Consider the following 21,128-nt stretch of genomic DNA (forward strand, 5'->3'; position numbering starts at 1 on the left):
GAGGGTAGAGGCGGGGAGGGGTGGGGGGGAAGGGGATATGACCAGGACCCGGGACCCTTTGGGAGGTACACTGATTTCTGAAGTCAGTCACTCCCCTCAGGCGCATGCCCTCTGCTGCCACCCCTTAGGTTCCCAGAGGTTCCCCCAAACCCCCAATGGAAAGCTCAGGTTCCCTGTGCCCTGTCATCGTAGAGTTGGGGGTAGAAGCTCCTATGGAGGAGTCCTGAGGTCACCAAAGAGCTGGGACCTGAGGCTCCAGCGTGATTGGCAGCTCCCTTCCCTCCCTCCCGCCCTGAGTCCCCTCCGTCCCCCAGGTCTGAGCAGCCTACCTCCTTGTCCAGGGAGGCCTCGAGGTGCAGGGGCTTGTCCGACATGAGGAACTGCCTGGTGGTCTCGGCCGTGGGCTGGGGGCCAGGCCTCTCCGGGGCATACTGGACCTTCCTGATCACCAGGCGCACAGAATTCCTGGGGGAGGCAGAGGAGCCAATGGTGACCCGAGCCCCCGCCCCCACCCCCTTTCCTGGCCATCCTCACGTCCTTCTCCTGCTCAGGAGACGGCCATCCCTCCCCACCGCCTCAGACTCCAGTCCAAACCACAGAGATTGGCGTGGGAGCCTTGTCACCATCTGGCACTCCTCCATCTGTTCCAGCCACCCCCACCTCCTCTCTATCATCCCAGATGTTCTATCTAGTCATTTCTCTGAAGCTGCCCTTGCACTGGGGCCCCACCTATCATACCCTCTTTCCACTGCTTCTGCCTTCGCTTGCTTTCATCTTCGAGGCCCAGCTAAATGCCTCCTCTTCCAGGAAGCCTTCCTGGATCTACCCTGTTTGGATCTTCCCATGGTCTGAACCCCCACAACATCAGAGCCGAACCACCCCGGGGCAGCACGTCCTGCATTCCTTACGTCGTCTGATAGTATAAGCTCCTTAAAGACAGACATTTCCGTCTACATCGCTCACTGCTTATTCTCAGCACCTGTGACAGTGTCTGCCATCTCACAAGTGCCTGCTAACTATCGATTAAATAAAAATGTGCAGGGAACATGGACCCCGTGAAGAAATGGGGCCTTGAAGAGGAAGCGGGGTCAGTGACGGGGCATGGACTCGGTCAGGGGGTGCGGCCAGGGAAGAGGATAAAGACTCAGTGAGGGAGAGGAGGCCCAGAGACAAGATGGGGCTCGGTGAAGGTGCCTGGGGCTCAGGGTGGAACAGGACAGGGGGACAGGGGCCCGGGGAGGCAGTCTCCATGACGTGTTCGATATGCTGGCGCCCCCATTTCTCAGAGAAGCCACCTCCGTCCCCTGGAACCAGACAGCCAGGGCTAACGTCCTCGCTCTCCCCTTACTAACTATGACCCTGAGTGCAGGAGCCTCTGTCTCAGCTCCTCATCTGGAAAACAGTAACAGTAGCAGGACCACCCTCTTAGGGTAGCTACGAGGATTCAATTAGTTCGGGCATGCCCATCACTTTGAATACTGTCCAGCACTTAATAAATCTTCAGTGAATGATAGCTGCAATACCATTATTAGTAGTAACTCTGGTCAGGACTTAAAGTGCCCCATTGATGGTGAGTGAGGGCGGTGGCTCTCAGTGCGGCTCCTCTTTCTTGCTCTGATCAGGCTACACATACACACACACACACACACACACACACACACACACACACACACCTACTTTTCTCTGGGGACAGAAAAGCAAGGAAAAAGAGTACCATTTCTCTCCCCCAACACACAAACAAGCTGCCCAGGAGGAGGTGCCTGCAATACACCTACAGCCACCAGGTGGCGCACTCAGCCCACTCCTTGAGAGATGGGAGTGCCTTCAGCCCGCCTCCTGCAGGAAATGTCCCAGGCAGGGTGCCTGAGTTGGGGCTGAGGAAGCCCACCCCACAGTCAGGGCCGGCTGTTGGGGGCTGCCAGCCTGGGCTCCCTGTGTGCCCCGGGTTGTGGCTCTCCAGGAGAATACTTCCTCTCTCTGAGACATGAGCTGACCTCCCTGCCTTTCCCCTGGGTGCATTCACTCTCCACTTCCCTCCCTTCTTAGAAGCCTCCACTGACACCCACCACCACCACCACCTGCTGCTGAGGGCCTCCCAGGAGGAGAACTGGGAAACGGGGCGTAGGATGGCCTGGGAATAACTAAGCTCCCTATTTAAGACAGTCTGGATTTCAAGGGTTTTCAAAACAAAGTAAAAATAAAGAAATAAAAAAAATAAAATCTGGAGGGGTCGAGACTCAAGGCCAGGGAGAAGGAGGACGCAGGTACAAGGGTGTAAAGAAAAAAAAATGCCGGGGCCTCAGCCAGGGCAAGTGAGCCGCCGCCTCCAGGAAGCCCTCCAGGACCTGCCGGCCTTCCAGAGCGCCCTCCTCGGAGCTCCCAAGGCTGGAATGTGGGGGCCCTCCCAGAACACTTCCAGGCATTGTCACTTATCTCTTCGGACGCCCCAGCCGGCCTCCCTCGCTCTGCCCACACCCCTGGCCGCCGGGAGCTGCGTCCCTCTGTCCCTCTTCCTCACCGCTTGTGGATCTTCTCCTCCAGGCTCTCGGCGCAGAAGGCTTTGACTTCATAGTCCACACCACAGGCCTGCGGGGAGGGGGTCACTGACCACAGGGCCTTGGAGCCAGCGGGGTCCCTCTCGTTTCACAAAGGAGGGCGCTGGAACGGAAGCCGGAGCTCCCACAGCCCCACAGCCCCTCGGTCTGACCCAGGGCTGTGCTGCCTCCTTCCGCGGCTGCCACCTGGCCTTCTCCCAGAGCTGTTCCCCAGGTTCCCCTGATACAGGCTCTTCCCCCCCACCCCAGCACCCTCAGGGGCTCCGTTCTACAGGCTCCCGCCTCACCTGGGTGGCCACCCTCCCCAGGGCAGCCGCCCAGACACACACAGGAGCCTCAGCGGCCGGGTGGGAGCGCCCCCTGGTGCGGACCGGGCCCTGGGGGCATTGCCTGGGCGTCTCACTCCGCCCACACAGCCACCCGAGGAGCACGGCCTGTCATCTCCCTCTGGCAGAGGAGGGGACGGGCTCAGAGATCCTGGGCCTGGGACGCTTCTGGGGCCACTTCCCTCCCAGAGAGACGCTCCCTCGGGAATGGCCCACCTTCCCAGTGTCTTCCGGCCCCGGCTGCAAGGTCACCGAGCACGGGAGGTTCGGAGGGATCTGCGGAGAGGACGGACGGAATACGGACAGCGTGAGCTCCTGCCACACTGCCCACCTCCCTCCCCACGGGCCCCGCCCCCACCCACAGGCACCAGGCCAGGGGCCCCCACGCACAGGCCTGCCTCTCCCATCAGGCCAGCGGCTCCCGGGGACAGACCGGGTCTCCCCCATCAGACCTCCCCAAGCCACACCCTCCGGGAAAGCCAGGGCTTCAGTGTGTTGTCTGTATCTAAAGGGTTTAGCCTAGCCAAAGCCGGTTTGGCTCAGTGGATAGATAGAGCGTCGGCCTGCGGACTGGAGGGTCCCAGGTTCGATTCCGGTCTAGGGCATGTATTGTACATTGGTTGTGGGCACATCCCCGGTTGGTCGATGTTTCTAGCTCTCTATCCCTCTCCCTTCCTCTCTGTAAGAAATCAATAAAATATATTTTTTAAAAAATATCAATAATAAATAATAAATTAAAATAAAGGGTTCAGCCCAGCCCAGTCCTCACAGAACAGCGGACAGAGATCTTTCCGCGATGTCCACTGTGGTGGGCGGGATCATGGCCCCAAAGATGTCTGTGTCCTAAACCCCAGACGCATGACTCTGTTACCTCACGTGGCAAAAGGGACTGTGGGGATGTGGTTACGTTAAGGACCTCAGGCCAGAGTCCTTAATGGTGGAAGCAGGAAGCAGAAGAGCCAGCACCGGTGATGGGCTGTGAGACTGACTCCACACTGAGCGGGGGGGGGGGGGGGGGGGGGGGGGAGCTAGGAGCCTAGGAATGTGGGCGTCTCCAGAAGCTGGGAAAGGCCAGGAACCGACCCTGCCCCGGAGCCTCCGGGGAGCACACAGCCTGGGGCGGCCCGCGCTGCGCTTCTGCCCGCCAGGACTGTGAGGCGGTGACGGGCGAGGGTCACTGCCACCGGGTGTGTGGTGTTTGGCCACCGCAGCCGCGGGAGACCAAGTCACGCGGGATGGAGAGGACGATGGTACCCTCTCCCCTTCCCTAGCCCCGCCCCCCCAGAGAGAGCAAGGAGGCTCCACCCCCTTACAGAAGCAGAGTCTGAGAAACGGGGCATTTTAAAGCCCAGACTCTGGGAGTCCCGGGGTGGAAAGATGGCAGAGCCAGGAAACCCACTACTTGCCATCCCCCGTGGGGGAGCTGGGCGAGTGGGCAGCCAGCCTGAGCCAGGAGACAGCCTTGTAGCGACCCAGGGGTGAGAAAGGGTTCCTTCTTTCTCTGCAGCGCCCTCCACCTCCTCCCCCCCACCCCACCCCCCGTGACCTGGAACCAGGAGGGTCTGGGGAGGGGCTCGGAGGTCGGGGTCACTCCCCTGGCAGGGAAGAGCCGTGACGGGGCACCAGGCCCACCCCTGCCCCGGGAAGGATGTGCCATGGAGCCGCTGCCCCCGTGCCCCTGTGCCCCTGCCCAGAGGCCTCCTGGAGGCGGGGCTTCTGAACGGCCGGGGGCAGGGGCCGCTGACCTCGAAGGTGAAGGGGTAGGCGTGCTCGCCCAGCTTCTTGATGAGGCGCTCCTGCAGCCGGGTCAGCGGCTTCTTGTCCTCGGGCGCCGGCGGGAAGGACTGCACGTTGGCCACAAACAGGTCCTTGCGGAAGGTCAGGCCCAGGACGTCCAGGTCCTCCCGGCCGTAGCGGAAGGCGCAGGTCAGCGTCACGTAGACTGTGGGGGCGGGGGGCGCTGAGGGCGGCGGGGGGGGTGGGCGGCCACGCCTCCCCCACCCCCACAAGGCGGCCGCTGTCGCCCTGGGATGGAGACAACTGCAGGCCCCGGGTCTGCCCCCATGTTCCCACGGGAGGGCCCACTGCCCTCGGGACGGGGCATGGGGTGGTGGGAGCGGGGCACCTGGAGGAGGTGGGGGCCGTCTGCCGGATGGCTCTGTCCACCACCCCCGCCCGGCTCCAGCCCAGGGCGTGTGTGTGGTGGGCACAGGTGGGGAGGGCGGAGGAGCGGAGGCAGGTGCTGGGTGACACCCAGAAGGCACGGGGTCGGCTCCCAGCCTGACCTCTGCCTCCTGTCCGCCTGCTCACCTCGGACACGCCTTCCCCTCCCCAGCAACCAACTCTGTCTTCTGTACAAGGACTCTGCCTGCTGCCCTGTTCGCAACCCAGCCTTTCGATCCTCGAGGTGCATTGGGGTGAAAGTGCTCAGGGCCCTCCCCGGTGGGCCTGGGGCAGGGCACCCGCTGGGACGCGGTCGGGGCGGTGGAGGGAAGGGCGGTGGGGGTGGGCGGGGAGAGGAGTATCATCGGCTGCTGGCCGGCCTGGGAGTCAGGGAGGCCGCGATGGAGGCTGGGGGACCGGGGGAGAGGAGGCCCTCACCTCTCCTCTCCTTGAGGTACTCGGGATCCACCAGGACCACGCCATCTGGAGGAAGGACAGCAAGTTGAGCAGACCCTCCTCCCCAGGTGACCTCTCAAACCCCTGAGCCCCAAACACAAGCCAAGCTCAACCCCAAGCCCAAGGCATCAGTCCGTCCAAAGCAGCATGAGAGAAACGGGGACGCCAGCAGCGGGGACGGCACCACCCTTCCACCTCCCACCCCCGCCCCAGGCTGGCCCTACAGACCCAGGGAGGGGGGTGCGGGTTGCCTCGGGCAGTACACTGGCCTCTCCGTTCCTTCATCTGCTAGCCCAGTGGTTGGCAAACTTATTCGTCAACAGAGCCAAACATCAACAGTCCAACGATAGTCATTTCTTTTGAGAGCCACATTTTTTTTTAAACGTAAACTTCTTCTAACGCCACTTCTTCAAAACAGACTCGCCCAGGCCGTGGCATTTTGTGGAAGAGCCACACTCCAGGGGCCGAAGAGCCACATGTGGCTGGTGAGCCGCAGTTTGCCGACCACGGAGCTATAATAACCACCCGGTCTGGAGCCCCTATCCTAGGGTGTCACCGGGGATTTAGATGTTGTAGGCTGCAGGAAGGCCGTGGGGTACATCTCCCCTGTGTTCTGAGCCCCTCCCTCCGCAGCCCCGGGCAGCGCCCTGACCGAACCCCCGGCCGCCTCCGCTGGGAGGCGGGAGCAGTCTCCCGGAGCAGCCGAAGGAGGCTCACACGGCTCAGCCATGAAACGGACCCTGCACCACACTGAGGAGCAGCGTTAGCGTCCGGGGCTTCCCGGACCTGGGATCTGCAGGTCGGGTCTGTGAGGCCGTTGTCCCTGCCCCGCGGGGCTCCCTGAGGACGGGCTGAGCTACCTCGGAGAAGGCGCTGAGCCGGGGCCTGGCCTTGGGGGGCAGAGCCCAGCCAGACACAAAGGACATGGTCTCCCCCAGAACCCCCAGGAGGCCGGACACCGGCTCAGACCTCCATCCCCAGAGTCACCTCTGGCCGAACTCCACCCAGCCTCCTAGCACTGAACAAGCTAACGTCTCCTTCTGCCCACAGCTGACCTGCCCCGCCCGCACCCCACCTCACACTGCCCCACGGCGGGCCTCTCCGGGAGTCTGAGAGTGCGTGCCCGCATCTGGACGAGAGTGCCCACATCTGGACGTGAGTGCCCAGAGGGCCTACGTCCCATCCCAATGCTGGGCAGGTCTGAGGCACAGCTGGCCCGGAAGCGCCCGCCCCTCCCAGAGCCTGCCCTGCACCTTCCCTCCTTTTACTGGGGGCCTTCCTCGGTGCCTGGGCACCAGGGCTCATGGCCCATCAGTGCAGAGGGCACCCTGTGAGGGCACTCCTTCCAGCCAGGCATCAGGGCAGACTCTCTGGGAACCAAAGCAGTAACCAGGTCTTAAAGGGCAAGGAAGGGTCAGCCAGAGATGATCAAGGGGTGCTGCAGGCAGGTCTCCGGGACCTCAGGCCCAGCACAGGGCCAGCCTGAGGTTGGTGCTCTCTCGGACACTTGCTACACGGCTCTCAGGGTGCTGGCGTGCTGCCCCTCCGGCTGCTGCCCTCCCCCCGGCTCTGTGCCTCCTCTGCTGCCCTCCCTACCAGGCCCCTGGGTCGGAAGGCTGTGCCTGGAAGCAGGCCACAGGTGAACTCTGGGTGCTTGCCCATGGCCGCCGAGGGACCCGTTCAGGAAGGAGACACAGATGGCAGAGGGGACCCTGAGCTTCGCAGCACACTTTCCAGTGTACCCAACAGGGTGGGGAAGAAGGGGGGGGGACGACAGCCTGCTCTGGGCAGGAAGGGGGGGACCTGGACCGGAGCTGAACTCTCTGCAGCCTGGAGGATCTGCTCACACCCCTCCCAACCCAGGGCCCCGTCTCCTGCCCCACCGCCACGGGGTCTTCCTCTCAGAGAGCTGAAGCTCGGCTCCCATGGGGCTCCGGCCCCACACGCCCGCTCCGTCCGTCCGTCCTCCTGGCCCCGGGTGTGAGGACCGAGGCCTCCGCCTCCGAATTCCCCCCCGAACTGCAGCTCCCCGTTTCTTCACCCGGACGTGTCTCCTGCAGCCCCAGTGCCCATCCTTCCAAGCGGCCACCTCCCCCTGCCTCACTTCGTTTGCTCGTGTTTTTCTTTAAAAATATCCTTTAATCTCTCTGGGCCCCCTGTCCCCATGTGTCCAATAGGAGTAATTTGGGGGCTCCCTCCCCCCGACAGTTACGGGAAGGCAGTGAGGTAAAAGCTTTGGTTTTTAGAATCCTAGCCAAGGGGACGTTAGCGATATCTAAAAACACTTTATGTCCTCCGGGGCTGGGGTACTCCTGCGTAGAGGCCATGAGTAGAGGCCAGGGATAGTCATAAATATCCTCCAGTGCCCAGGACAGCCTTGGCAACCCCAAATGTCACGCGTGCAGAGGTAGAGAAGCCCTGATGGAGAACAGGATGTTGGAAGAAGGTGTCTCAGGCTCTGGGAGGACCCGTGAGAACCGTCTCCGTTTCGGAAGCCCCACGGTCTCCCTGCCCTCGCCACCAGGGGGCAGCAGAGCAAAGGTTTCCCATAGAGTCAGTGTGTTGGGTTTGAGTCTAGGACCCTTGACCTACAAGCTCCGTGACCTGGAGCAAGTCACTTAACCTCTCTGGGCGGCGTCTCCCTCTCTGTAAAGCTGGGGTAATAACAGTGGCACCCCCTGGTGTCTGGCAGAAGTCCTCATCCTGCGTTATCATCAGGACGCCTTCCCTGCGCCTCACCTCAGTCCCTCCCACGTGGCCCTCAGCTAAGGGGAAAGTAGCTGCTCCGTCAATGTTTCCCGACAGATGCGGGAAGCTTCTCACACCCATTCCTGGCCCAGAGGTCTGGGCTGCGGGAACACACACACACTTCTCTGGAAGGGGCCTGGCCAGCCGACCCCCCATCGCCCCCGCCCCCAGCGCCTGCCTCCCTGGCCCCCAGGGACTCACCCACGGGGTCCACGAAGTCGATGTGATCCACAAAGTCCCGCTTCCCCAGGTAGACGGTGAGCTGGGGAGGAGAGGCACAGGTTAGGGGAGCGGCCGCGGGCCCGAGAACACGCTCCCGAGAAGCCACTGGCCCTCCCTCGCCCCGGAGAAGACCTTGGGAGCTGCCCGTGCAATGCCTGGGCCCACCCCCAACCCGCACGGAAACCCTGCCTGGCCTCGCGCGTGAGCCCCAGCCCCCGTTCCAACAACAGCAAACCTGGTGCGGGTTTGGAAGCACCCACTCATCCCGGACCCCTACGAAGACGTTGCCATTGTTTCCCTTTCACGGGTGGGGACCCTGAGCTCTGGAGAGACCTCGCCCAGCACCCCAGCAGAGGTCTGCTAAGCCGGAGTCCTGGGCGCATCCCGAAGAGGCCAGGGAAACTCGGAGCAGGGATCCTGGTGTGACCTCTGAACACTGAGTCCCACACAGTCTGGCGGGGTGCTGGAGCAGCGAGGGACCCGCCGCTGGTACCCCAGGCGGTGGGGAAAACCGCGGGCTAGAATCCCGAGGGTCATCCTAGACACTTCCTGCTCCTCCACCACCCCTTCCTGCTCCTGTACCTCACAGGGCACCCTCCTCTCTGTTCCCACAGCCACTCCTGCCCGGACCGGGCACCGGCCTCTCCACGGTCCGCTGCCTGCAGCCGCACACCCCCCTTAGCCAGCCGGGCTCTCCTAAAACGCTAACCTGCCGATGCCATTCCCATCTGAAAACCCTTTAATGGCTCCTCCGTGCCCAGAGGTAAGATGACAAATGGGTTTCATCCAAATGCCAACAGTGATCGATGGGTAGGAGCGCCGTGGAAGGCGGGGAGGGGGCCTGGGCTGAGGCAGGATCCGGGATGGAATCCTGGCTCAGCAGGAAAGGTGCCTGGGGGTGTCTGCTGCGCCAGCACCCCAGGTGCCACTCGCCAGCCCAGGCGGAGTCCCAGCCACTGAGCCTGCCGCCCGGCTCCCCGGGACCCAGCCCTGCAGCCTCCCCGCCTCAGCTCCTGCTCCCTCGGCCTCCTCCTGTGCACTCACGGTCCCCCCACACGCCCTGTGATGCACGTGCGTGCCCAGATGCTCTCTGCACACCCTGCCGTGCCCCGAAAGCACACCTCCGGGGGGCGCTGTCCCTGGCCCCGGGGCTGGGTCCTGCAGCCCCTGCACAGCCCTTTCCCTGCTCTCTGCCCCTTTAAATGGAAATGATCACTTGTCATGTCTGCCTACCCCCCTCTGGCTGTGGGTGGCTCTCGGGCTGTGCCTCATTTATCTCCATACGCCCTCCCCAGCCCCCACCCCCTCGCATGAATGATGTTGGTAATATCTGTCTGCTGAACAGAGAGGAAAGCGGGACAGAGACAGAGCCGGGAGCTGCGAGGAGAAGGAAAGCAGGGCAGGCGCGGGAAGCTGCCTCCGTGGCCGGGATGGCACCGCGGTTCAGCAGAGAGGCTCCAGGCCGCTGCTCACACCCGGGAAGCAGCGCCCTGAGGCCCTTGGACTTACTCCAGCGGCTGCACCCACGCTGGAGTCTCTCTGTGGTGGGCTGCGTCTCCCCACCCCAGGGGCTCCTGGAAGTCCAGGAGAGTTGTACCACCCCAACCCCCCAGACAGGAAGGCTCCGGAGGAGATCCCTCTCCCTCTCCCTTACCCGCCCCCCACCCCCCGTGGCGAAGGCTCCTAAGGGCCTCCTGGGAGGGTGTGCAGGTCCTGCGTGGTCAGTAGCCATGCCCAAGGGAGGGTGAGAGCTCGGGGTCAGGGAGGGTGAGAGCTCGGGATCAGGGAGGGTGAGAGCTCGGGGTGCAGACTCACCTTCCCATTGGGGCTCGCCTTCTTGAACACCCTGCGGAGAGAAAGAGGGTCAGCACGGCCCACCCAGGGGAAGGCCCTGCAGGGCCCAGGACGAGGGGCCTGGCGTGGTTTTCCTGGCACCGTCTCAGCCTTGAGAGCAGAACAGTGCCCAGCATAGCAGGACCTCACCGTCTCCACTTTCCCACCTACCCACCCCCACCTCCACCCCCACCCAAGCCACTGTTGTTGCCAGGATAGCTCTCCGGGCTCTGGCCAGGGCCCCTCAGTCTGTCCTTCAACCAGCAGGTGTACGTCAGACCACGCCGCTCACCCGCCCACACTCCGCCCAGGTCACGCAGAGGACAGGTCTCGTCCTAGCGTCTGCCCTGCTTCCTTCGTGTCTGCCGTGTCTCCCAGCATCGACTCACACTTTTCTCCCTCCCTCCCTCAGCCACAGGGCCTCCTGGCAGTTCCTCCAACACACAAGGTTCCTGCCTCGCTCCGGCAGCCCCCTCCCCGGGGGCACGCTCCCCCACAGCCTGAAGGGCGGGTCTCTGCCCTGTGCTCCTTCTCTCCCTCTCCCTTTCCTTCCTCCACAGCTCTCATGTCGCCCTGCCCCCTAACCGCTGGTCACATGGGTGCCTGTCCACTCTGCTAACCTGTCAGCTCCACCAGGGCTGGCATCTTTCCAACCCTTCTTCCCTGACGTGTCCCGCGCGCCTAGAGGAGTCACCCAGTGGGTGTGGAATAAATGTGCTGTATGAATGGCAGGTGGCAAGGACCCAATACGTATTAGTTGAGTGGGTGAACGGATGAACGAGTGAAGGAATTAGCCGAGAAACTGAGGCCCAGGAAAGGGGAGGGATGTGCCCCTGGCCACCCAGCAGAGCCTGGCCCCGGACTCCGCCTAGTGCTCACTCCGCCTCCCGGAGCACGCTGCGGTCTGCGGCAGCTCCCCTGCCCTCCGCCCCGCAGCCGGGTGTGGGAGCCTGAGCCCCCTCACCCGCCCCCCATCATGGAGCCCCAGGAATGCTCAGAGTAATGTTGGGAGGGAGAGAGAAAAAAAAAAAAAGTAGAGAAAGATAGAGACAGAGACCCGGGAGGTAGGAGAACATGATGGAGGAGGCAGAGGGCGGGAGGGAGACATGGCCTGGCAGGTGTGAAAATAAAAATGGAATTAGAGCCCTCGCCGGTTTGGCTCAGTGCATAAGAGCATCAGCTTATTGGCTGAAGGGTCCCCGGTTCGATTCCAGTCCAGGGCACAGGCCTCAGTTGCAACCTCCATGCAGGAGGCAACCAATCGAAGTGTCTGTCTCGCATCGATGTTTCTCTCTCTCCCACTCTCCCCTCCACTATTTATATATATTTTTTTAAAAAGTCAATGGAAAATTATCCTTGGGTGAGGATTTCTTTTAAAGGATAGAATTAGAAATGAAAAAACAAACAGAAAGAGGGAGAGAGGAACAGTCAGAAGCAGAGAGAGAGGCAGCGGTCTCGGGGCCATGGAGCAGGCCCGCACACAGCCGAGAGGGATGGCACAGCCCACGCCCTCCCCAGCAGCAGGAGACCCAGCAGGCACCCAGGGCCAGGCGGGGTGAGGCCACCAGGTCACAGCACAGTCATTCCTCCAAAAAGGGAAGTGAAATGGGGGCTCTGTGTTATCTCCATAGCCCCACCCCCCGCACACCTTCCCCTTAGCCTGGGGCTCAAGGGACCACAGATGAGTCTGAGTTTGGCTTGCAATGAAGGGCCTGGCACATTCCTCCCCCACCTCCCCTAGGAGTTCTGAGCTCTTCTCCTCCTCATAAATATTTATCAGTATTTGGAGTGTGAAGATGCCACAGTCAGCTGGAGTGTAATAACTGCTAACGTGATAAAAAAAAAAAAAAATTTTTTTTTCAGATCACATAGTTTGAACTAGCAGCTCCCAAGTTAGGCTGGACCTGCAGCGGGGACCAGATGTCCCTCAGAGGGACAGTGACACATCCTGGGCACAGGAGGGGGCTGAGGGCCGGGCTGAGGTGATGAAAAAGGGAGGAAGGGAGTTAGGAAGGAACTCGAATTTGCTAAGTACTTGGTTAACTGTTTCTCCTGACAACACTGTAAAATGCGCAATATAACCTCTATTTTATAGACGATAAACGAGGGGTTCAGAGAGATGGAGTAACTTGCCCAGGAGCCCACAGCAAGCCAGGGGCTCTGTCGGGATTCAGACCCAATTCTGCTGTCTGCCTCTAGAAGCTGGGTCCTTCCATTCAACCCTGCTGCTTTCTACAGCGGGTGCTTTTATCCCGCCCAGAGAGAAAAGAGGGGACATAAAGGCAAGAGAGGAGAGGGGAAGAAAGGAAAGGGCCAGCGAAGGTGAGGAGAGTGAGGGCGAGAGGCAGGCAGCATGGCCAGTGGCGGGGAGTGCTCTGTCACTAGCTCTGTCAGCCCCTCAGGCCACCGCCTCAGGGAGCTGGGCTGCTGATGGTTTCCTCCAACAGCAGCAGCAGCAGCTGCCCATGACCGGAGAGCATGTGATGGGCCGGTCATGTCTCCAAGTGTTCTTCCAAACACACTGCCCATCCTTCAACAATCCCATTTCCCAGGTGAAAACAAGGAGGGTCAGGCAGGCAAACTGTGGCTGCGTTTCCACCCCATCACACAACCAAACCCTCCCTGCAGCAACTCCGCCAGCTTCCTGACCCCAGTGCTGTCAGCAGAGGGCCCTGTGGGGGGTGCTTCCAGGCCAAGGGGCCCCCACATGCGCAGCACCACACAGAAGGCTTCTTCCTGCCTGTCGGCTTTGAGGAGCGAACACCAACGGCCAAGACTGTGATCAGAGCCAAACTTCCAGACTGTGGGATGGCTGCGTCTGGCTTACCCACACCCCCACCTCCACCCCGAGTCCCGTCTCTGTCCCACAAGCCTGGTTCTCAGAGTCACAGCCAGGACCCACACAGAAAGCACCAGCGGTGCTGTAGCTGATTGAGGCTCCCTGGAGACCAGGAACAGAAACCCACCGAGGGCAGCCCTGGAAAAGGAGGAGGGGGAGGATAAGGAGACAGAAATCTCACGGGAAGAGTGCGCAGGAAGGACGCCCTGGTGCTGGCGCCGGGATCGGGGAAGCCATCGGCCTCTCAGACGGACGCGCTCTCTCTCCACCTCTCCCTCCGGGGCTGCCCGTTCTCCCGGCTGCACTGCTCTCGGTGCGGCTGCTCCATCGTCTCTGTGGACCAACTCTCTCTCTGCTTACTCGGGCCTTTTCTGCTCTTCCATCACGTTGGCTTGCATCTGGCTCTCACTCTGACCCTCTTCCTACTCTGCCTCTCACTCACTTGCCACTGTTAACTGCTGAATGGCCCAATTCCAGTTCCCAGGAGGGAAGCTTCATTGGCCAACTTTGGTCAGGTGTCCCATGCCCGGGCCAATCAGCTCTGCCTAGGGTGTGCCACATGGTCCATGAGACATGGGCAGGAGAGAGTCGATAGAGCAATGTTTTTCAAACCAAGGATCTCAGCCCATTAGATGATAATGAAACCAGCTTAAAGGACTGCCACCAGCACTTTGCTTTCGTTGGTTTAATGGAACAGAATGTATAAGCATGAGGTACCGGTAGCAAGGGTAGAGTAGATATTACTATATTTACTGACACTCCATCCAGGCAAATTTCTGCCGTCCTATGAAGTTAGGCATGCCTGTGTGGCTTGCTCTAGCTAAAGAATCAGGAGTAGAAGTGGCACATCTCATTTCTAGGCAGAGCATTTAAGGGCTGGTACATGCCCACTGTATTCGTTTTTCTTGGAGGCAGGTCAACACTCTATGAACCAGGATGTGGGCTTCTCCAGATAACCCCATTCCCCCACCTGCTGACCAATGTTACACTAATATTCTGCTGCTGTTCTGTGAACCACCAGTCCTCCCAGTGTTCACTGGTGCCTGTAGGAAAAGACCTGCACCACAAGGAACCCAGAACAAAGTACCTTCCTGGACAGATTACCCAACAACTGAGAGTTTATAATCCCGTGTGGTACAGCCAAACAATGAAATGCTACATTGCCCTGAAATGGTGCTTGCATCTTCCATAACACAGGGAAATGCCTGTGACAGAATATTAAGAGTATTAAGTCAGGACTCAAAATAATACGTTTTTCATGAGCTCAATTTATACTCAATAAACACACACACACACACACACACACAAAGATAAGATGGCAACACTCCTCAAATTTATCTACAGAGTTAATGCAATCCCTATCAAAATCTCCACTGGCTTTTCTGCAGAAAGTGACAGGCTGATCCTCAAATTCTTATGGAAATACAAATGACCCAGAATAGCCAAAAAAAGAAAAGAAAATCTTGAAAAATAAAACTAAAACAAAGTTGGAGGACTTTCACTCCTGAATTCACAATTTACAACAACACTATAGTAATCAAGACTCTGTGATACTTCCATAAAGATAGACATAGATCCATTGATCTGAGAGACCAGATATAAGCCATATATTTATAGTCAATTGATTGTGGACAAGGGAGCCAAGACAAGACAACAGAGTAAAACAGTCTCTTCAATAAGGGATGCTGAGACAACTGGATATCCACAGGCAAAAAAATGAATTTACTGGCTCACATTGTGTACAAAAAAATGAATTAAAAATGGATCAAAAACCTAATGTAAGAGCTACAACTATAAAATTCATAGAAGAAAACATGACCTTGAATTAGGCAATGCTTTCTTAGATCTGATACCAAAATCACAGGCAATGAAAGAAAAAACATATTAAATTGACTTCATCAAAATTAAAAACTTTTGAGCTCCAAAGATCACTGTCAAGAAAGTGAAAAGAGCCGGTTTGGCTCAGTGGATAGAGTGTCGGTCTGCGGACTGAAAGGTCCCAGGTTCGATTCCGGTCAAGGGCATGTACATTGGTTGCAGGCACATCCTTGGTAGGGGGTGTGCAGGAGGCAGCTGGTCGATGTTTCTCTCTCATTGACGTTTCTAGCTCTCTATCCCTCTCTCTTCCTCTCTGTAAAAAGTCAATAAAATATATTTAAAAAAAAAAAAAAGAAAGTGAAAAGACAACCCACAGAAAAGAGAAAATGTTTTCAAATCATGTATCTGATAAGAGCTTAGCCGGGACCGGTTTGGCTCAATGGATAGAGCGTCGGCTTGGGGACTGAAGGGTCCCGGGTTCGATTCCGGTCAAGGGCATGTACCTTGGTTGCGGGCATATCCCCAGTAGGGGGTGTGCAAGAGGCAACTGATCGATGACTCTCGCTCATCGATGTTTCTGGCTCTCTATCTCTCTCCCTTCCTCTCTGTACAAAATCAATAAAATATATATTTAAAAAAAAAAAAAAAAAAAAAAAAAGAGCTTAGTATCCAGGATATTATTTCAATTCAATAATAAACAAGCAAATAACCCAGTTAGAATAGACATCTCTCCAAAGAAGATATACATGTGGCACCTGACCACACCAGCGAGTCTATAGCCAAGAAGATACACAATAAGCACCTGAAATGTTGTTCAACATGATTAGTCATTGAGGAAATGCAAATCAAAGCCACAGTGAGATACTTCACACCCACTAGAATAACTATAATTAAAAGAAGAATAGCTCTAGCTGGTTTGGCTTAGTGGATAGAGCATTGGCCTACAGACTGAAGGGTTCTGGGTTCCATTCCAGTCAAGGGCACATGCCTGGGTTGCGCACTGGATCCCCAGTGTGGGGGGAAGGGAGGTGAGCACGCAGGAGGCAGCCAATGAACGATTCTCTCTCATCATTGATGCTTCTCTCCCTCTCTCCCTTCTCCCTTCCTCTCTGAAGTCAATAAAAAATATATTTTTTAAAAGGATAATATCAAATGTTGCCAAAGATGGGGAGAAACTGGAGCCCTCATATATTGCTGGTGGTAATGTGATGTGAAGGAGTCACTTTGGAAAACAGTTCGGCATTTCCTCTAAAAGTTAAGCATAGAGTTAACCTATGACCCAGCAAGTCCATTCCTAGTATATACCCAGGAGAACTGAAAACAGATGTTCACACAAAGATGTGTACATAAATGTTCATAGCAGCATTATCCATTATAGCCCTAAAAGGTAAAACAAATGTCAGTCAATTGATGGATGTATTTTTAAATGTGATATATACGTACACACAATCATATTTGGCCACAAAAAGATACGAAGTGCTGATTCATGCGACAACATGGATGAACCTTGAAAATTTTAAGTGAAAGAAGCTCATCACAAAAGACGATGCATTGTTTGATTCCATTTATATGAAATGTCCAGAATAGGAAAGTAGATAGAGACAAAGAGTAGATTAGTGCTTGCCAGAGGCTGGCGCAAAGGGGAGACGAGAAGTGACTGCTGGAGGACAGGGATTTCCTCTCTGGGATGATGGAAGTGCTCTGGAATTGGATAGTGGTGATGGCTGTACAACCCTGCGAATAAACTAAAACTGTGACTATTGTGATATGTAAATTATGTCTCAATTTTATTTTACTTTTTAAATATATTTTTATTGATTTAAGAGAAGAGAGAGGGAGAGACAGAAACATCAATGATGAGAGAATCATCGATCAGCTGCCTCCTGCACACACCCCTATTGGGGATCCAATACGCAACCTGGGCAGGTGCCCTTGACGGAATTCAACCCTGCGGGACCCAACGCCCTATCCACTGAGCCAAACTAGCCAGGGCATATCTCAATTTTAAAAACTAAACTAAAAACAATACCTATCTCTCCCCTCCCCGAAAAAATGAGTGAAAGGAAAGGGCATATGCCTAAATAGTAACAGAGGCTGAGACTCCCTTCAGCCACCCACCTACTTCTTTATATCTCTTATTTTTCCACTTGGTACAATAAACATAAAGTACGTTATAAAGTTTCCAGGGCTTCCCTAACAAGATAGATCTCCAGTGTTGGAGAAAAGAGAGTCTGGAAAAAAATACTGTGAGGAAAGTAGAGACATGGGGACCCAATGACTCTGAATCTTTTGGAGTTAGACTCTCTGGTTCTGCGATTTTACAATCCAGAATCCACATCTCTCGGATCCCTCCCCAGGCCTGCCGTGCCAGGGATTAGAATGCCTGTGCTGTGTCATCATCTGCTCAGCGATCTCCTTTTCCAGGCAGCCTTCCCTGACTCCCCTCAAGGCTGGGTTAGACCCCCCCCCCCAACTCCCCAGGGGTCTCAGCATTTCCCACTCTGTAATGGGCTGTTCACTCACCCCCTGCTTCACTTATATCACTTCAATGAGAATAGAGATTCAATTTGTGTTATTGACACTGACCCCTGGGGTACAGCACAGAGCCTGGGGCACAGCAGGCACTCAATAAATAAACGCAGGGTGAACGTTGTTGAATGAATGTTCTAACAGAGAATCAGTCAAAAGCGAGCATGGGTGAAGTTCAAATGGATGGTGGTCGGCAAGGACCCTTTTCTCTGGGTGAGTGGACCCCAGGGACCTCGTCCGTCCATAGTTCTCGTTGGCTCTCAGGATCAATAAACACCGGGCTTAGAACATGCTTCAGAGGGGCAGGGTCCCCGCCACCATAGGGCCGAGGCAGGAATATAACTGATACACCCAGCCCAGGCGTCAGCTCTGCTTTGACCAAAGGCTCTCCCACTTACTCTTTACTTATCCATAGTCACACCGGCCCTGCCACTGCCCGGCTCTGGGGGCATTAAGATCAACAACCAGGGTCCCTGCTGACAACAGGCCAAGTTAGAGACACCCACCAAGCTCAATGTCCTCCGAGCATTACGTTCTCCCTATGAGCGAGGTGCCGTAACGTATACACTTCCCATCACCTTAGGATATTGTTATTCCACCTACATAGCCCCATTTTATTTTCAGAGGAGAAACCTGAGATTCGGTGATCCTAAATAACTTAACGAAGTCATAACGCCAGCGTCAGGAGAGCAACCCCGTGAATGGGCCACCTATGGGAAACCATTTCGACAGTACATGTCTGAATATCAGAAAACTCATCCTGGGGCAGCTATCCGTGAATGCGGAGTCCCTATCCGCGGCTTGAGAGAGCACTGGTAACAACTCATTCCTCTGTGAGCACTGGGAAATTCACCTGGGAGGGAAACGTTACATATTTTCCAACAGTGCATGTGGGAAGACCTTCAAATATATTACTGGGTCTTCCGTCAACATCAGAAAACTCACCCAGGGCCTGCTCTGAGGGTGTCCTAAAGAGGAACACACTTGTTCCTCCAACAACCTTAGAAGGAGGTATTGCTGCCATCCCCATTTCACGAGTGAGAAAACTGAGGCAAAGGGCATCCAAGCCATTTGCCCAAGGTCGCCCAGCTAGTGAGGAGTAGAGCTAGATGTCAGAGCCCAGGCAGCCTGGCTTCAGAGATCGCACCTTTAGCCACTCACAATATACCATCTTCTGGGTGCAGCTGTGTGGTTCTGCCTGGGAAGCCAAGAAGGGTTTCTAGGGAGGGCGTAGCCAAGAGGGAGGTAGTGACACAGACTGGTAGTAGTGACAGGAGGTAGTGACAGCACTGCAGGCAGAGGTCTGAAGAGAGCAACTGCATTCCCTGGGTGCTTGGGAGGTGGTGCACAGACTGATACGGCTGAAATCTGTCCCCAGTGCCTGAGAGGAGCACCCAGGGAGGAGGATGGGCCAGAGAAGGGTCCGCTCACTGCCGGGTGGTCCCGGAGCACCCTGTGTGCCCGGCCATGGGCTAGGTGTGAAGCTGAGGATCTTGGACCACACAGAAGGCAATGGGGAGTCATGGGCATTGGGGGAAGGGCAAATGATTGGCTGGGACTGTATGTTGGACCCAGAGATGCTCCAGGCCCCCGAATGCCACCCTCCCCCCACCTCCCACTGCCTCTGACAGCCACCACGGCTTAGCTGGGCAGGGTGGGAGGTGCAGGGGGCATTCACTCTCAGGTGTGGCCGCCCTACATCCTGACCCACTTTCCCGGGGGCGGGCACAGCCGTCAGGGAGCGGGAAGGCGTGAGGAGCAGGTGGCGGTGGCAGCAAAGAGGTTTCTAGGGCCCTTATCACACTCTCCCTGGTAGCAGGGTTATTTGTGGACGGGCTTGTCATCTCCTCCAGAACCCAACAGCCGGCCTGTGTCACCACACGGCCTGCCTGTTTACACACCGTCGGGGCACCTGCTTCTCGGGGCAGCCGGGACGGGGAGGAAGCCGGAAGGCAGGGAATGTCACCTCCGTTTCACAGATCTGTGGAGCCTGGGGAATCGCAGGGCGGCTGCATTTCCCAGATGGAGCGATCAAACCCCAGGGGAGGAAGGAGTCCTGCTCTGGGGCCAGGAAACGCGGGCTCAGAGCCTCGAGGGTGTGCTCAGAGCCACTGACACGGAGGTGAGCCTGTCACGTCCCGGCTCACGGTCCCTCGGGGCTCCCCGGGCCTCTGCAGGTGGTGTCTGGCAGGATGGGGGGTCTGGCCAAGCCAAGCCAAGCTTCCGGCCCCGGCTTCTAGGCAGACAGCAATGTCTCCAGCCTCCTGCTGCTGGCACAGCTTCGCGTTTCTACCCGTGATCCATATTTGTGGAGAGGTTCAGGGGGTGCAGAGTGAGGACAGAGGGGAGCCACCAGGGGCCATGACAAAGGGGAGAGTTTCTTAAAGGTGCAGAACCTGTTTTCTGGCAGCCCACGAAAGTCAGAGGCTAATGAAAATGTCACCAAGGGGGCTGGCAGCTGGATCCCAAAGAGCCCACAGCCGGCACAGCACCGGGACGCTCTCCAGCCTTCTCTGGGGTCGAGAGGCAGGAAGGAGAGGCTGCTGGCAGAGGGAAGAGGGTGGCACTGCCGCAAGGAGACTCTGCCCAAGGCCTGTGTGAGCCCGGGTGAGTCTAGCATCCTCTCTGAGGGATACTTTCCCTGGCCTAGAAAATGGGGGTGATATCTACCCCCATAGGTCGAAGGTATTTATAAAGAATCAGTACAGCTCTAACCGGATTGGCTCAGTGGATAGAGCGTCGGCCTGCAGACTCAAGGGTCCCAGGTTCGATTCCGGTCAAGGGCATGTACCTTAGTTGGGGGCACATCCCCAGTAAAGGGGCGGGGGGTGGTGGTGCAAGAGGCAGCTGATCGATGTTTCTCTCTCATTGATGTTTCTAACTCTCTATCCCTTTCCCTTCCTCTATGTGAAAAAAAAAAAATCAATAAAATATATTTAAAAAGAAAGAAAGAAAGAAAAGAATGAGTACAAAAAAAACAAACAAAAAGACTTGGTCCCGAGTAGGAAATTGATAAAGAGAAGCCAGCATCAGTGGTACTATAATTATTACTGTTAATTCTCATCATTCCCCTGGCCACCACGGTGCCCTCCCCGCCAGGCCCAGGGGAGCACTCCTGCCAGATGCCGCTCTGGTCTGAAGGCCTTGGGGTGCAGGAGGTGGCGATGTGGCCCCCGCTGGAGACAGGGACTTTTTTTTTTGCAGTTGTCTGTCTTCCTCCCATTCTCAGATGGAAAACAACTAAACTAAACTCCAATTTAGTCCCTCACATTCCAGAAATCGCCAGGGACAAACCCTGCTAGTCTCTCTTTCTGCCCTTGCCTTTCCGTCAATTCTCCCTTGGGCAAGCCTTTCCATCCTTCCTTCCCAATGTCACCTCATCCAAGAAGCCTTCCCTGCTTACTTCAGCTGAAAGAGTCTTTGCCCTGACTCCTCTTATGGGGGAGGCTCTGCTTGCTCCCTGCCCCCCCCCCCAACCTTCTTCCCTTCTTTCCTCTTTACTTCCATTTTTCATTCTTCCTTTCTTTTCCTCCTTTTATTTTTCCCATTTCTGGCCTTGACACTGTTCTTTTTTTAATATATATATATATATTATTGATTTTTTACAGAGCGAAAGGGAGAGGGATAGAGAGTTAGAAA

At 56.8% G+C, this 21,128-nt stretch overlaps 1 protein-coding gene across 5 annotated transcripts in view; it reads right to left on the reverse strand.

Annotated features, from left to right (window-relative positions):
* Positions 1 to 21,128, reverse strand: part of ARRB1 (arrestin beta 1) — a 73,092-nt gene that overhangs the window by 13,037 nt on the left and 38,927 nt on the right. For 4 of the 5 annotated variants that reach the window (XM_036426382.2, XM_036426381.2, XM_036426378.2 and 1 more), the window contains exons 2-8: positions 10,286 to 10,316; positions 8,450 to 8,510; positions 5,483 to 5,527; positions 4,627 to 4,823; positions 3,098 to 3,157; positions 2,519 to 2,586; positions 330 to 465 (exon numbers count right to left, since the gene is read on the reverse strand). In XM_036426382.2, the coding sequence (XP_036282275.1) occupies positions 330 to 465; positions 2,519 to 2,586; positions 3,098 to 3,157; positions 4,627 to 4,823; positions 5,483 to 5,527; positions 8,450 to 8,510; positions 10,286 to 10,316 (598 nt within the window). Of the gene's footprint in view, positions 1 to 329; positions 466 to 2,518; positions 2,587 to 3,097; positions 3,158 to 4,626; positions 4,824 to 5,482; positions 5,528 to 8,449; positions 8,511 to 10,285; positions 10,317 to 13,323; positions 13,515 to 21,128 lie in introns of those variants that run through there. The other variant, XM_036426380.2, reaches the window with a different exon arrangement.

The sequence above is a fragment of the Pipistrellus kuhlii genome, unplaced genomic scaffold (assembly GCF_014108245.1).
Source record: "Pipistrellus kuhlii isolate mPipKuh1 unplaced genomic scaffold, mPipKuh1.p scaffold_m20_p_9, whole genome shotgun sequence".
Taxonomy (NCBI): Eukaryota; Metazoa; Chordata; class Mammalia; order Chiroptera; family Vespertilionidae; genus Pipistrellus; species Pipistrellus kuhlii.